The 17,222-nt window shown below is 42.9% G+C and overlaps 1 protein-coding gene across 1 annotated transcript in view; it reads left to right on the top strand.

The window, feature by feature from the left end:
- Positions 1–16,679, top strand: part of DNAH3 (dynein axonemal heavy chain 3) — a 203,145-nt gene extending 186,466 nt beyond the window's left edge. The window contains exons 54-61 of the mRNA XM_061209863.1: positions 2,877–3,121; positions 4,694–4,810; positions 8,190–8,344; positions 9,208–9,375; positions 11,312–11,454; positions 13,833–14,037; positions 14,751–14,888; positions 16,326–16,679. Coding sequence (XP_061065846.1) covers positions 2,877–3,121; positions 4,694–4,810; positions 8,190–8,344; positions 9,208–9,375; positions 11,312–11,454; positions 13,833–14,037; positions 14,751–14,888; positions 16,326–16,679 — 1,525 coding nt within the window. The remainder of the gene's footprint in view (positions 1–2,876; positions 3,122–4,693; positions 4,811–8,189; positions 8,345–9,207; positions 9,376–11,311; positions 11,455–13,832; positions 14,038–14,750; positions 14,889–16,325) is intronic.
- Positions 16,680–17,222: the final 543 nt, after the last annotated feature.

Here is a 17,222-nt window from a genome sequence, read left to right as displayed (position 1 = left end):
CAGACGTCATGCTAATGGCTGGGAATGCAAAGATGAACAAGACACAGTTCTACCCTTAAAGAAGCTCTCAGTCTAGTAGAAGGCAGACCATAGATGAATAATGTTGATACCATGCAATACCTGCTGTACTTGTTTGAATAAGAATGGAAAAGGGAAGGAAAATTTGGGGAAGACCTGGAGTACCAAAAGATGAAAAGGAGTTTTCCAGGAAGGACATTCCAGGCAGAAAGGGCAGCATTTGTAAAAGCAAAGGAAAGACCAAGAAGTTATCCTATGATTCCTGGGTATACACTGTGAGAAATTGTTTTTGGGAGGTGATAGGAGGTGTGCCTGGGAAGGTAGATTAAATGCCAGCAAATCGGAGTTTTAAAACTTATTTGCCTAAAAACAAAAAAAATCCACCTGTAGTCTAGGCACTTGATCTGTCCCATACTTGTTTAGATCCATGGAATTTTAATCAATATTGGAAACAGCTATTTATTTTCTGTGAACTTTAAAGCCCAGCAAGACAGGGCCTAAGTTTTTGCATTTAGAGAATGATGAGATGAAACAGACTTCAAAGCCCCTTTTAACTCAAATGTTCAGTGATTCTTTCATTCTGGGCCAGGGGTCAGCAAACTATGGCCACATCCAGTCTGCTGCCTGTGTTTGTACAGCTTGCAATCTGAGAATAGCTTTTACATTTTCTATGGTTGAAAAAAATTGAAAGAAGTATAATATTTCATGACATGTGAAAATTATATGAAATTCAAATTTCAGTGTCTATAAATAAAGTTTTATTGAAATACAGCCATGCTAACTCATATACTGTCTACGACTGCTTTTATGCTTCAAGTAGTTGTGACAGAGACCATATGGCATGCAAAGTCTAAAACATTTACTCTTTGATCCTTCATAGGAAAAGTTTGCCAACTCCTGCTCTAGGCAACAAAGTTTGCTGGTTATTTTTATTTTAGTTATGTCTGCCTGAAAATAGAAAAGTGTTTGGTGTTTATTTACAAAGCCAGATTAGGCAGTTGTTGATTGTATTCATGTAAGGCTCATATAAGATTCATGTAAGAGTTTAAGAGGAAATCCATTAATTTCAAGAATTCTATTTGGTTTTGGATGCTGAGTTGACTCATTGACCATCAATGACATACTCAATGAAGAAAATATTATTCATGTTGACATTTAAGGTCTTCTGTAATATGATCTTAACGCAAGTCACAAACTCAAGTGCCTATACAACGAGGAATGTAACATATATGAGTGAAGAAGACTGGGCACAAGAAATATTCCACTTTCCACAGTACAATAGCTATCATCATGGACAGTCAGCCTCAGTGTTGAATACCGGTAGAGAGTGGTGGGGACTGTGGTGAACTAGAGGCACATGCCCTGTAGAGAAGAGCAGTTACTGCCTACTACCAGCTGTTGCCAAGCAGGAATACAGGCTTCTTGTATCCAGATTTTATGACGATTTTAAAGGAAAGACGGGAATCTAGAACTTTCACAGAAAGCCCTAGATTTTTGAAAGTTGGCAACTACTTCAAAAATATGTTACAGCATTGCGTTGGTTTGCATGGTGAGAGTTAAACGTCACCCATCTGCAGACTGAAGTCAGGCCACAGGCCCCCAGGTTATGGCCTCTTCCCTCCCCTCTGAGCCCTGTGCCTGGACCACAGCAGGCTGCCCACTATAGGCCTTAGCACATCCCCAACTTTTCCTCCTCCGTGCAGTTGCTCAGCCTGTGTGCTGTGTCTTTAATGACCTTCCATCCCCAAATCCTCCTGTTGGAAACCTCTCTAATGTCTAGCAAAAAAGAAAAACAAACCCACAAAAATGAAACAAAACAGGATGCCACAGTGTGTATGTAACCTGAGCTTGAGTAAGAAAAACAAATGAATAAAAGCCTGGAAGACAATATGCCAAAATGTTAACCTGTAGATAGTAAAATCATGTACCTTTTTCCTTTCTAAATACTTTTACCTATGTTCCCATTTCTTATGGGCATAGATATACTTTTATTATTTAAGAAAAGAAATCTTCCGTATTCTCAAGACCCATTTCTAATGCCATTGGCCTCTATGATAGGGGTCAGCAAACTTTTCCTGTAAGGGCCCAGATAGTAAATATTTTAGGTTTTGCAGGACATATTGTCAGTTGCAACTATTCAGCTCTGCTGTTGTGGCATGAAAGCATCCATAAATAATTTGTAAATGAAGAGGTGTGGCCATGTTCCAATAATATTTTATTTACAAAAACAGGCTTAGGCTAGATTTGGCTCCCTGGCAGTAGGTTGCAGACTTCTGCTCTCTCCACCCCGTGGAAATCTCTTCTTCCCATGGACCCCCACGGCCCAGTATTTCCCTCCCTCCTTGCGGTCTTGATTTTATAACTCCTTGGCATTCTGTTTGCTTGTCTTTTCTCCCCTCCCCAGCTCCCATTTCCCCTCCTAGCAGCAAGGCTGTGAGTATCTAGAAGCAAGAAACAATGCTTTGCTCATTTCGGCCACTCCTGGAGTGCCGGGTGTAGTATTTGACCATAATAGATGCTCAGAAAGTCCAGCAGGGCAGGAACATGGTGTAGTGATTAGGACAGGGCCTTTGGAGTCAGGGAGCCCTGAGTTCATCTCGGTTCTGCTGCTTCTAAGTGGTGTGTCCTTGAAAACCCCACTTGACTTCTCCATGCCTCTGTTTCCTCCCTGGTAAAGGGGATAATAAATCATAGGGTGGCTGTGAGGATTAAAGTAAATGAAGGGACATAAATTAAATTCTGAGCATGGGGTTCAGCATCTAGTGATGCTTAATAAATGGTAGTTATTATTTTTTGTTACTGTTTTTCAATATAATGTATTGCATTGCTGTAAATAATTGGGTCTGTTGTTCTTCCAGACTCTGGTTAACCAGCTATCCATCAGAGAAGTTTCCAGTCAGCATCCTCCAGAATGGGATTAAAATGACCAATGAACCCCCCAAAGGGCTCCGGGCCAACCTTTTGCGCTCTTACCTCAATGACCCCATCTCAGACCCCGTGTTCTTCCAAAGCTGTACAAAAGCAGTGATGTGGCAAAAGCTGTTGTTTGGCCTTTGCTTCTTCCATGCCGTCGTTCAAGAGAGGAGAAATTTTGGACCCCTAGGTGAGAGACGACAGCATACCTGGATTGCCTGGGGGAAAGATCACAGACAGATACAGGGGTGCGTTCAAGTTTGTACTCAGGGTTGCCAGTAAAATAGGGTATAAGTATGTTCCATGCAATATTTGGGACATATTTATACTAAATATGATTTGTTGTTTATCTGAAATTAAATTTCACTGAGTGTCTCTGTATTTTTATTTAACAAGTCTGGCAGTCCTATAACCAGGTCAATATCAATGTCAGGGAAAGAGGTGATGCTCCAGAATCAGAGGTCCCCTCATTACTGAAGTAATATGATAATGAGAAGATTGGAGGCCCTTCCCTTTGGTGTATTTGCCTAGCTTGGGTATCATGGCCACTCTCCAGGGAATCAGTCACCAGGTAATTTATAACATTTTAGGTTGCTCTCTTTACCTGTGCATAACAATGAAAGAAATACAGCTGGGACATCTGTTTGAGCTTCTCCTTGAAAAAATAGACATAAATTTCTTTATTAATGTAACTTTTCCATGGCCTAACTTAAGTGACTCAATATTCTTGTTAGAGCAGATCATCTGCTAAATACAGATCCCATATCACCATGGTTTTAAGGTTGGATGATTTTTCTCTCACCGTGGGCTGCGTCTGATTCTTTTCTTGAAATGACCCACCTTAAGGTATTCTTAGCCGTTCTTTTGGGTTACAGAAGGAGGCAAATCGTCCTGTTGGTGGTTCTCTCACAACATCCTCTTTCCTTCTACCTGCCCCAGTTAGCTCCACAGACCACCTGACCCTTCAACTGAGGGTTTCAGAGACGAGACAGCCAAAGGGGACACTCCCTCTACATCTGCATCTCACACACCACATTCTCCCACCACCATGCTCCCACCCGTGCCAGACCTCCAAACATCCATACAACAGTTTGGCTTATAGTCAACTGCCCAGTTGTGTTCTCTTTGCCAGAACCCAAGTTTTTGTTATTTTATTCTATTTTTAATTTGAATGTGAATGTTTGGGAGGAAATTAAACGTCTCCATTGAGCACAGGTCCTACCATACCCTACTGTCTTACATCCGGCCTGGTTCATGCATTTATGTCACTTGTGCAGCCCCACTGGGCATTTATCATTATAACACTTGAAAATACAAGCAATAGTTTCTTCAAGGCCAGCCGTCTAGTTCTCCCATGAGTGTGAAGAGGGGAATTCTCAAAGCTAACTTAGTTCTATTGCCCAATCACAGAGAGTGCTCCCTAGCTATGCTTTGGTGTTATTTTTGGCGTTCTGTGCATTACCACAGTATTCCAGCCAGGGTGAATAACTCTCATTCCACAAATCCCAGGATGTTAACATCTTCCTTATCAAATGGGGGAGATCCATAAGGAAACTGACTTTAGAATGGATGTTTTCTCAGGCAGAATGTCTCCCACGTTGGCAGTAAATGTCAAAGCTAATAGTTGGCATGGTGCTTGATATTCACAGGGCTGAAAGAGGCTCTTGATCCATAATGATGCTTAATTCCACCAGCTCAATCTCTGAGTGGAAATTAAGAGCTCTCATCCCTGAAGCATCTAATTTATCTCTGCCTCATGCAGGTTGGAATATTCCTTATGAATTCAACGAATCTGACCTGAGGATTAGTATGCGGCAGATCCAGATGTTTCTGAATGACTACAAGGAGGTACCGTTGGATGCTCTGACCTACCTGACAGGTATTTATGGAAGGAGGCTTTGGCAACCATAAACCTCCACGATTATGCTCCACCTTCCTGCTCCTCTGCTTCCATCTCCATTTGTTCACTTACTCACTCATGCTTTCAACAGACATGGAGCTCTTAATGATGCTGGTCACCATGCTGGATATTGTAAAACAAACAAACCAACAAAAACAAAACACACACAGAAAAATCAAGATCAATCCCTCCCTTTAAGGGGTGCACAGTCTACAAAGGGAGGGAAATATAACAAAATAAATAACAGTACAGTGATAAGTTCAGTAAGAGAAACATTTATAAGATAGCACAATGATTAAATTTCAGACATGGGGTGGGGATGATTAGGGAAAACTTCCTGAAGGCGTGAAAGATGGTTTTGAGGGATAAGTAGGAGTTTTACAAGTGGAAGAAGAAAGCGGGGGCAGGCGGTGGGAAAAAGGAAGGAGAGCACTCCCAGCAGAGGTACCCTGAGGTGAAAATGACACTTGCTGTTTTGCGTTAAAGCAATTCATCAGTAATCTTTATCAGTCATCCAATATATACTAGTACATAATATGGAAGAATGTAAATATATAAGACTTGGTCACTGCCCTCAAGAAGCACACCATGTAATCCCAGAGATGGGAGATAAACTATAGATGGGCTAAATGAATGGATTACCATGGCCAAAAGTCAAAATGCAGCTCAATAGAAAAACCTGGGCATCTTCCAGGTCACACACAAGTTCCTCCCTCAACTCTGGATCCTTTCCCCAATCATACGGCAGGCACTTTATGTACATCATTCAGTCTTCACAGCAATCTTATGAGCTTCACTTTAGTGACCCTGTTTTACAACTGACAAGACCGAGGCCTTAGAACAGTGGTTCTCAACCAAGGGTGATTTTGTCTCCTAGGGGACATCTGACAAACTGAGGAGACATTTTTTGTTGTCACAACTAAATGGATGTGCTACGGGGTAGAGGCCAAGGATGCTGCTAAACATCCTACAATGCACAGGACAGCCCCCTACAACACAGAACTACCCAGTCCAACATGTTAATCGTGCCAAGATTGAGAAATCCTGCTTTAGAGTGATTAAATTCATTTGTAAAAGGTGACAAAGACCTTAACTCAGCACAGTGTCTCCTAAAACAAAACTCCAAATGACACACAACATAAGTTCAGTGGATTTTAGTTAGGCCAAAGAACTTTTCCAAAGAAGTGAGCCATATTCCCATTTTTCCAGACCACACAGAAGCACATCCCAGGGCTCCCCTTCAGATCACAGAATGAGTGCATAATTGCCCTGGGATGAGGTCTTAGTATTGGACTGCCTGCAGCTCATAAACCAACCTGCTCCAACTGTGCCAGCTGGCTTGAGGATAGTCGCTTTCCAACTGCACCAGTCAGGATAGACTAGTTAGTCTGAGATAACAAGCAATCCCCAAATCTCAAGGGTGTGAGACATTTCTTGCCCATTCTACATGTCCAGTGTGAATTGGCAAGGGTCTCTGCTCATTGTAATTATCTATCAGGGGCACAGTTGGCAAAGGCTCCACCAACATTTGATGCCACCATCTCAACATATACTTGTGTGGTCACTGCTACAGGGTAGCACTGAAGAGCTCATGCCAGGAGTTAAATGTGCAAGAACTTGTCACCTGGCCCCACCTCACTGCCAGAGGCCCCAGGAGTTATAACCTTCCTATGTGCCTGGAAGGAAAGAAGATCAGATAGAGATGATTATTAGAGCTCTGTACTGACCGCAAGAGACAGACTAACCAAAGAGACAGGTCTTATTTGGAGAGTGGTTATCGAATTAGATGGGCCAAAGTCAAATACATTCTTAATCTGGTACCCCCAACCCTGTGGCAGAGCCAATGGAGAATCTAGAAGAGATATAAGGCACATCCTGGCCCCTTTAGGAACTTGTGCTCTTGCTACAAAGAGGAGACATATAAGTAAAGAAATGCACCTTCCTTCATAAACATAAAACCCAGAGCCTATAAGGGTATCCCCTGAAGTAAAATTTGCTGATGAGAGAGTGGAGGTGGGACCCTGAATCATGACTCTGTACCTAAGGTTTACCTTCACTTGTAGTCCCTCTTTGGTACTCTCTAGCACTGCCATGCTGACTTCAGGGGGGAACTACTCTCCCTTTAATATTGTAGTTCTAGTGTTGTCATAAACCTCTTTACAGCTGGGACAAACTATAATGTTCAAACTAAACTTTGCTAAAGGCCTGAGAGGTCAACAGAGAGAGATCTAGATGGTCTGGCTTAAGGTCAAACAGTTTTTGTAGGGCTCAAGTTACTCAGTAGGTATGAGCTTCCCCTTAGTCTCTTACTTCTTCCTTAATGAGCCACCAGGATGCTCCTCCTAGACATTTAGACCCCTCCAATACCAAGAGAGGCTGAGGCCTCCTCAACTTGAGTCATACTTCCTGTTTCATGTCCGTAGACCTGCCCCTTCCTAGAATGATTGGAATTGGAAATGAGCCCACCCTTCAGGGGAGCCCTTGCATGCGAACACACACACACACACACACACACACACACACACACACAGATGTCTTTTCCTTGCAGACTAGTGTGTTGTCCCCAGCTTCCAAATACCAGGTGGTACCCACATACTGTGGAATCTGATCCAGCTAGAAAATGCATCCTGGGTTGGTGAGATGGATTTGATGGCCCCTCAAAAAATTACCTAATTCTTTTTGTAGAAATCTGAGTGTAGAAACCTGAGTCTCAGAGAATGATGTTGATGATGGGGATGGGGGTAGGAGAGTCATATCCCAAAGAAGTATATATAGGATAATCTTAATTTTCTAAACTATACGTATTTGTAAAAGCTGTAATTGAATGCTTTCTATATGCTAAGCATTGTACTAAATGCTTTATAAGCGTTGTTAGCCACAATGACGTAAGATAGGTATGCAGTTATCTCTACTTCTAGACAGATGAGAAACTGCTAATAAGTGGCAAAAGTTGGAGCCCAGAAACTGGCTGTAATTGGAGCTCAGTACTGTCTCATGCCAGAGTTCGTGCCCTGAACCACATTTCTATAATGCCTTTCACATTTATGTACACATACACACAAATGTCCAGACAAATGTCTGGAAGATGCCTAAATGTTAACAGTTACCTTTGTTGGAATTATTGGTGATTGTATTGCTTTTCTTTCAGTTTATCACTATTTTCTAATTTCTAATATGGTGAACATGTATTATTTTTGTAGCAACCATAATACCAAAAAGGCCTGGTCTCATCCCAAGCTGAGCATGGTTTTAGCAACCCTGCGTCTCAGCAGAGCTCCTTGGCTGGAAGAATTCTCTATTTTAGGTTATGACCAAGTTCATTATGGGCTCAACTTCTTCTTCTGTCGGTTGTCCCCAGGGGAATGTAATTATGGAGGCCGAGTGACAGATGACAAAGACAGAAGGCTCCTGCTATCCCTTCTGTCCACGTTCTACTGTAAGGAAATTGAGCAGGACCATTACTGCCTTGCTCCTGGAGACACTTACTACATCCCTCCTCATGGCTCCTACCAGGTGAGGGGCAGGGGAGGGAGAGGTCCCTCTGTCCCCCCATAGGGGCTTGGCAGTCTCCATGTGGCTAGGGTTGCAGTGTATCCAAGGAGGGCCCAGGGATAGCTTGGGCTTCCTGACTCGGGTCCATAAGCTATTTGAAATCTTCCCAAAAGCCTACAAGATAGACATTATTACTGTTTAATGAATGCTGGGCATTTGGTAGGCAAGATCTTTCAAAATATGGGGTCCATCTGGGGAGAAGGGGGAGGGATGTTTAAGATGAAGACTTGGTAGTGAACAGGATGGAAATTGCTACTTGAAATCAAAGGTTCAGAAGGTGGCAAAGAGAGGGACAGAAAAACTGGATGGGAGAATGACAAAAGGAAGAAGAAAACAAGAAATCTGAAGGAAGAATGAAAAGGGCTTACTTTCATCGAGTACCTGTTAATATGCCAAAGCCTTATTCCTTCATAACCTCATTTATTTTCCCACTTACAGATAAGGAAACTGGGCTTTCAGGTGACTAGCTCAAGGTTACACAGTTGGGTTAAGATGGAGCTAGGATCCAAATCCTGTTCTGCCTGAATCCAAACCCAATTTTTGTCTCCAAAGCTAAGACTGCTGGGGGAGCAGGGAGGAAGCCAGCAGAGGTGGGAGGGGAGATACTCAGTCCATCTACCTTCATACTCATACTCACTCCTCCGAAACCTCTATGAGCGAAAGCTTGGGATGTCTTGGCCCCGGTGGTGTGTGCGTGTGTGTGTCTATGGCCTGTGCTACCGAAACAGTGTGATTCCTGCATGGGTCTGCTCTGGCAAAACCTTGGGTGATCTGTGGGACCCCAAGGAACCTGAACTTATGTCAACTGAAGATTTCCTTTCCAGTCCTATATTGAATATCTCAGGAACCTCCCTATCACAGCCCACCCAGAAGTGTTTGGCCTGCACGAGAATGCCGACATCACCAAAGACAACCAGGAAACCAACCAGCTGTTTCAAGGGGTGCTGCTGACCCTCCCTAGGCAGTCAGGAGGGAGTGGCAAGTCCCCTCAGGTAACCAGGCTTGAATTCAATTTCCCAGGCAATTTTTCATCTAGTGGGCATGCACTATTGTGGCTGATGACCAAGAAGGCAGAAAAGTGGAGACCTGGCAGACCCCTGAGGGAGGATATGGGCGCTCTGGTCTTACTGCTGAGAGTCTTTAAATACTGAGCTGGAAGAGCACCAGTGTTTCTAAAATGTCAGCTATTCCTGTATAACCTTCATGATTCATTGCTATATCCACATATCATCTGTATTCCATTTACATAATACTTAAAACTAAATCTCTTTTGCTTAAAAACATTTATTTAAAAAACTGCACATCAGGACCATAAGTGGAAACCCAGTACCATTTCCATAATGTCGTGACAGCCACAAAAAGAAAACAAAGGCTAAACATCATTAGGTTCTTCCAGATGCTGCTGATGTCTTTCTGGCTCCTTGGGAAAAGGGGAGGATCAGCAAGTGTTACAGAGCAGTCTCAGCCCTGACCTGAGACTTTCTCCTTGAAGGGAATGAAAAGAAAAAGGTGGCCAAAACTTGACAAGAGAGTGACTTTCTCATCACGTGATTCAACATTATTTGCTCCATGTCCTGGAAACACCTGGAATCATTTTGGGTGTCTCTTGTGATCATTCCACACATTGTGAAGGACTGATCCTGTCCACCCTCCTTGGTCTACAGATGAGGGCAAAACAAACCCTACAAGAAGTGACCCACTTCAAGGCATTCAGAAACACAGAGGCAGTGCCAGGCCCAGAACCACACCTCCTGACTCCACCCTGATCTCTCCTTTCCTTCTCTTCCCTTCTCCAGCTTCTGAGCTACTCCATGTTCAACCCTGCTCAGCTGTGGACTTTGCATACAGTTGGCCTTGCATATCCACAGGTTCTGCATCCTTGAATTCGACCAAAGATTGAAATATTCAGAAAAAAAAATTCCAGAAATTTCCAAAAAGCAAAACTTGCATTCACCCCACTTCAGCAATTATTAAAAAGCATTTACATTGTATTTACAATTATTTACATAGCATTTACATTGTATTAGGTATTATAAGTAATCTAGAAATGATTTAAAGTATGGGGGGGAGGGGTGATGTGTGTAGGTTATATGCAAATACTACACCATTTTCTATTAGGGACTTGACCATCTGTGGAGTTTGGTCTTGCAGCCAATCCCTAGTGGATACCAAGGGATGATTGTATTTGGTTTCTCAATTTGGTTCATAGTACCATAAGTGGTAATATGTGTGAAGATAAAGCAGCCTGGTTTGTGTGTCTCAGCTTAGGGATGGAAATTCCCCTCACAGTGGGAAGAGGGAAGGAAGTGTACATTCCAGCCTCCTAGAGCCAAAGGATGGCAGAGCTGTGTTTCTCTCCCACACCCACGTCCCACTCCTCCTCTTCCTACTCTTCCTCTAGGCCTGTTCCCTCCCTACTTGGCTAAACTCACTGCCATGGGCTATTCTTAATGCTGAGGAATGGCCTACTGCCTTCCCAGGTGTCCATGTCACTGGCACAGAGCAAAGTCCCACCTGCACCAGGAGCTGGTCCTAAGGGGCTGGCTATGAGAGCCTTGGGAGATTGTCTCCCAGGGGTGACCTTGAAGATTGGAGGAGTTCTGCAGGGTTCAGCACTGCCCTGAGTCTACCTGGCTGGCTGAGCAGGAATTCCCCACCTGGCCCTCAGGCCCTTGCTCAGAACTTTCATTGTTCAGCTTAGAGGTGATGTCCTCCCTAAGGCTCGGGGCAGGGGTGGGGGGTGGGGGTGGGTGGGATGGGTATCCTCCTTTCCCTCAGGGCAGAATTGGCTTCTGTAGGAGAGTTCCCAGAAAGGTCCTGTAGACTGTGTTTAAAAAGACAAAGGCTCACTGCTTCAGGTTTAACTGGACAAAGCCACAGCCCGCTGGCCTTGTGTCTCATTCACCTCTCTAATGCTTACACTTTAAGGAAGTGGTTGAGGAGCTGGCCCAGGACCTACTCTCCAAGCTTCCCAATGACTTTGACTTGGAGTTGGTCGTGAAGTTGTACCCTGTGGTCTATGATGAATCTATGAACACTGTCCTAAGGCAAGAACTCATCAGATTCAACAGGTGGGCTGTACGGTCTTACTTGGATCCTGGGAGTTAGAGTGTGAGGGGTAGAATCTAATGGGCAGTAACTAGAATGGACACTTGATAAGGGTTGCTGTGAAGAGTTGGTTTGCCCTACCTTGTAGGAAGGGCTGTAAATAGGGCCATCCCAGCATGTGTTGGCCCAGGGTTAAATCACTTCCTTCTATTCATTCTCTCTCGTTCATTCATATGACATCTGTAAACTGGGGTTAAAACCAATACCAAGCACAGGCTAATAGTAAAAGTAATCATTAAAGCCACTTTTATTGAGCCTTTAGTGCTAGATATGGCTCCAAGCACCACTCATGCCTTTGCATTCAAACCACACAATAGTCTTTAAAAATATGCACAGCTAGTAATCCCTCTACCACTATTTTACAAATGAGAAAACAGACAGAAGGGCTAAGTAACTTGCTCAAGGTCACACAGTCATTCAATGGCAGAACTGAGTTTGAATCCAGGCTCTCTGATTCCAGAGCCCATGCACTTAGCCAGTATGTGAAATCAGGGTAAACTTAGAAAGGGGTGAGGAACAGTTCATCCCATTGCCACTACCACAGGGGTAAGGAAGGGCTATCATAAGATGGCCATGGGGCTAAGGGTCTCCAGCCTTCTATTCTAGTCCCTCCTCACTTCTCCTCCAGGTACTAGAGCATAGAGCCCAGTGGGATCACCTTGATTTGATTTCTAGATAGTCAAAACTGAAAGCGTTCCCAAACACCATCTAGGCCAGATGAGGAAATTCATCACTTCTGCCTCCAAGTCAACGTTCTTGCTGCTCCAAATGCTCTTAAGTGCTGCTGTCTCCATTTTGCTTCATTGGTCATTGCTCAGTTTTAGGGACAGCCCTGATGCCGAAAGACTAGTGAACTTGAAGAATGTCAACTAAGAATTTCTTGACTCCCTTAGTCTTAGGGTTACTCCCTAGAGTCAGTAGGCTGTTGGCCATGTGGATGACCAAGCAAAGTATGGGGTGTGAGTCAAAGATGCTGACTACTTGAGTCAGATACCTTGGTATGATGGGATGTAGTCCTCATTTATCCAGACACCAGGCCAATGACTTTCCTCCTCTGCCACTCATTCTCTGCTAAGGTCACTGGAGCTCTTGGTGGTTACAGGGGCCTTCACTAGCCTTTACCACTGGCCATTGTAATATAAGAGAAGAGGGTAACAGCAATCTTATATTCCAGTGATGCTCAGGATTAACTACTTTGGGCAATATTGTAACATACTTCCCCACTACCTTTTTTTTGCGTATTCACCCAGTGGTATGAGAAGCCCAAAATGACAGTTCAGCTTCCAATTCAGGGGAACCATTATTGTGTCTTCTAGGGCAAATATTCCTTCCTTGAGTACTAAAAATCTTGAAACTAGCAGAGCTCATAGTTTCAAGAATAGAAAGAAAACTTTTTCCAGTAGGTTTCAGGTATAATAGAGGTCTGTGGTATAATCCCGCAGAGGGTAGTTTTGCTCTTGACTCCTCAGCCAAGCACATACACCAATAACACGTTTGAACCTTAAATTCCTCTTAATATAAATGTTTAGTGGTTACACATCCAGGAATCAGTTTTTTGTATTTGAGCATTCTCATGTCCATTTGGCTGGGATTCCATAAGTCTTTGGACATGACAAGCTCTCTTTGGTAGCAGATTCTTTGGCACTCTCAGCTGAATTCCCTCTGGGCTTGATGAGGCCTCATAACAGAGGCCAGAGAGAGAGACAGGTGATCTTGGCATCTTTCAGGCTGTCCTTCAGCTGCCTTTTCTCAGGTATGCATGCACCTCATAGTCTATAAAAAGAACAACTTTGGCAATATAAATCAGAAGCCTTAAAACTGCATTACCCTTTGACCCAGAAATTCTACTTTTAGTAAGAGTATCATTATAAATTTCCGCAGTGATTAATGTAGGTGGATGTTCCTAGTAATGTTGTTTACAGTGACAACAATCTAGAAATAATATGTTTCAGCGATAGAGGAACAGTTAAATTAAATGGAACACCTTGCAGTCATTAAAAAGGACGATTTTAGTTTGGTCTCTATTGAATTGGAAAGATGTTCCTTATATGCTAAGAGAGAAAAACAAATTACAAAAAACACATATATAGTATGATCCCATTAAAAAATAATTTGTGTTTACATATAGAAAAAGCTAGAAAGATATACATCAAAGTTATCTTTAGGTGGTGAGATAATGGGTGATTTAATTTTTTCTCATCTTTACAATTCTTCTATCATGAATGTATATTATCTGACTTTTTAAAGGGAGGAAAAGTAAAAGGAGACTTGGAGTCAGTGTACTTGGGGTAGAATGAGGTCACTGGAGAGCCAGGCTGAGTCTGCTCCTTTGTTCTTGCAGATTGACCAAAGTGGTTCGCATAAGCCTCATCGACCTTGGCCGAGCAATTAAAGGGCAGGTTTTGATGTCCTCGGAGCTGGAGGATGTCTTCAGTAGCATGCTTGTGGGTAAAGTGCCGGCCATGTGGATGGCCAAGTCCTACCCATCACTGAAGCCCCTGGGAGGCTACGTGGCTGACCTGCTAGCCCGCTTGGCCTTCTTCCAGGTACCTTGGAGTCATGGTAACTGGGCACCTGGCATTCTCATTCAGGTGGAGAGGACGTTCTGAAATGACGGATTAGAGGCAGAGGGAGTAGGGCAGCCTCACAGCATCCTGGACTGAGCACCTACTGGAAACAGTCTTACCAGGGTTGAGGGCAGGAGGGAGACTTTTCAAAGTCCTTGAAAAGATTATACCCTCTAGAGGCAGGAGTGGGAACCAGAATAAATGTCACAAACTGGTGTCTCATGGGCCACAGCTCATGGGCTAGTAGATAGATTTGGTCTGGCTGCTTGGTTATTTAAAAATTTGAGCTAGCATATGAACACTGGATTGTTACATATCAAAATACAGATGTTTGTCCTGCAAAAACAGGAAGACCTGAAACGATGGACCTGCATTCCTGCATGGCAACTATTGCTGGAGATGAGTGGCTGTGGCTCAGTTTAGACAAGGCACACACTCTCCACTGCTACAGTCCCTACCACGCTCTCCCGTATCCCTGACACCAGCCTGCACCCGCGCTTTTCTTAAAGTAGAGATATATTTCACTGTACTTTCGTTTCAAAGGAGGAAAATATAAGCTAAACTGAGAGGGCTGCCTGTTTCAAGAAAAATGAGAAAAAGCCTATTTCTTTATGGGACTCGTTGTATTACCTGCCTTTGAACAATCTTTGTTGTGTTGTTGACTTTGCATTTTTATTTCTGTGGCTCTCCAGGAATGGATTGACAACGGGCCTCCTGTGGTCTTTTGGATCTCTGGATTCTACTTTACACAGTCTTTTTTGACAGGTGTGTCTCAGAATTACGCTCGGAAATACGCCATCCCCATTGACCACATCGGATTTGAGTTTGAGGTAAGGGGCGTCTTGGGTTAGACCAACTCAAAGGGCCAACCAGAGAAAGCAGTGCTGTCCCTTTCCTTGAGTCCAAACATTTGGATCTGCTAAGGCTCAAATACTTCCGAGATGGTACAAATGAAGTATTTAGCATGACTTAAAGTAGCTCCAAAAGTTATTCCCAACAGAATCAGAGGATTCCTAAGGCTTTGTCTCTGTGTGTATAAAAAGGAATCTTTCCAGAGGAAAATTCTGCCACAGTTGTACCGAGAAAAATGAAAGCACCTTCCACATTGTTTATTCAACATGGTGGACTCTTCATTTGGAAGGATGTTAATGGTCTTGTGTAGTGCTTTGCTTAAAGTCAAAGGAATGGCCAATAGTCAAGTATCACCCAGTCCATATTTGGAGAGAAAGTAGTAAGATGGACTGTTGTAGAGAATTGTAGAATTTTAAATTCTATAGAAAGATCCTTTGAAATCATCTAGTTCGGAGGTCACAAACTGATTGCCCTAGGTCTTTATTTAGTTTATAAATGAACTTACCTTGATTGGCCTTTGAAGACAATGCTAAGCCAAAATTAATGCAATAAGAAAGCAAAATAACGGGAGTAAACACTGGAAAAGAGATAAAACTATCTTTTTTTGATGTTGAAATGATTGTATACCTAGAAATCCTAAAAACACATCTATCAGAATTAATAGAATTTGTAAGATGACTGGATACTGGTTAAATATACAAAAATCCTTTTCCTATTCTAGCAATAAATACTTTGAAATAGAAATGGGAAAAACATTCCATTAACAATAACAAAAAGATTAGAATTTGAATGATTTTAAATGGAGCTCGTGCTCTCTGCTTCACCATAATCCCCTCCACCCACCTATTCTTCTACACCTAGACCATTTTCTCCATTTACCAGAAGAAATTTATCACTTCTGAATCTAAACAGTTGTATGCTGGAGCTGGCTCATACTAACTCACCAGAACCAGTTAAAGCTGGTTGTTAAACAATTGATTGATAGGCTGAAATTGACCATGGTGGGAGTCTTTACACCACAGAAATTGACAGAAACTACAAATCAAGGTTTCTCTTCTCCTGCTAGAGAACTGTTTTACCAGCATGCATCTGAACCTAACCCCTCACTACAGATCCAGCTTCAGAAAGGGGAAAGATTGTGCAAGGCCACTAAGCTAGGTAACAGTTAATGTGGCCTCCTGGCTCTTACTTTAGTGCATTCTCTGTGCCTGCCATATATAAGGGCAGCATGCTAACTAGAAATCAGACCTGGCCCATGTAGCAGGCGGGAATATTATCAGAGAAGCCCCAATGTCCTGGGAAATGCATCCTGGGAAAGGCAGACAGTAAAGCCAGTTTGTACTTTTTCAATCTCTTAATGCTGCCTCATTTAGGAAAATGGCAGATAATGGAACGCACAGCTTCCTGTCTTCCAGGTAACCACACAAGAAACAGTCATGGAGAATAACCCAGAAGATGGGGCCTACATAAAAGGACTCTTCTTAGAAGGTGCCCGTTGGGATAGGGAAACGATGCAGATCGGGGAGTCTCTCCCCAAAATCCTCTATGACCCATTGCCCATTATTTGGCTGAAACCTGGGGAAAATGCAATGTTTCTGCATCAGAACACTTATGTGTGTCCAGTCTACAAAACAAGTGCCCGAAGAGGTATCCTCTCCACCACAGGCCACTCCACCAACTATGTCCTATCCATTGAACTCGCAACCGACAGGCCCCAGAAGCACTGGATAAACCGAGGAGTAGCCTCACTGTGCCAGCTAGATAACTGATGGCATCTGTCTCAACACAGAAAATAAAAGGAATTTCATTCTTGACTAAAATCTAGCTTTCCTTTCTTGATAGTCACATGGGATGATGATGATGATGATGATGACCATTATATTAATGGAGCACTTGCTATGAGCCAGGTATTTTAGAGCATTCCTATAAAGTGGGTTATTATCCTTATTTTATGGCTGTAGAAATCGTGATATAGAGAAAGCAATATTTTCCAAATCAGATAGCTACTAAAATAGTGGAGCCTAGATTTGAACACAGGCAGTGGGACTCTTCAACCTAGATCTTTAGTCATGTGGCTAAGCTCCCTGGTGGGTTTTTTTTTTTTTTTTCCCTATTATTTTGCCGTAACTGTCACTGATCTTTAATTGCTTCTCTCCTAGTCTATTCACATGGGCTAACATTAGGGCTTCTCATAGGTTGAAAGATGCTTGGGCCACTTTTATTTTTTAAAGGCTCTTGATATATTTAAAATGTACTTCTCACAACAATCTTATGCAGTATTATCATTATCTCCATTTCAGTGATGCAGAGAT

The sequence above is a fragment of the Eubalaena glacialis genome, chromosome 13, assembly GCF_028564815.1.
Source record: "Eubalaena glacialis isolate mEubGla1 chromosome 13, mEubGla1.1.hap2.+ XY, whole genome shotgun sequence".
NCBI classification, from domain to species: Eukaryota; Metazoa; Chordata; class Mammalia; order Artiodactyla; family Balaenidae; genus Eubalaena; species Eubalaena glacialis.
Note: the sequence above shows the minus strand (reverse complement) of the source record. Positions and strands in the feature narration are given on the sequence as shown.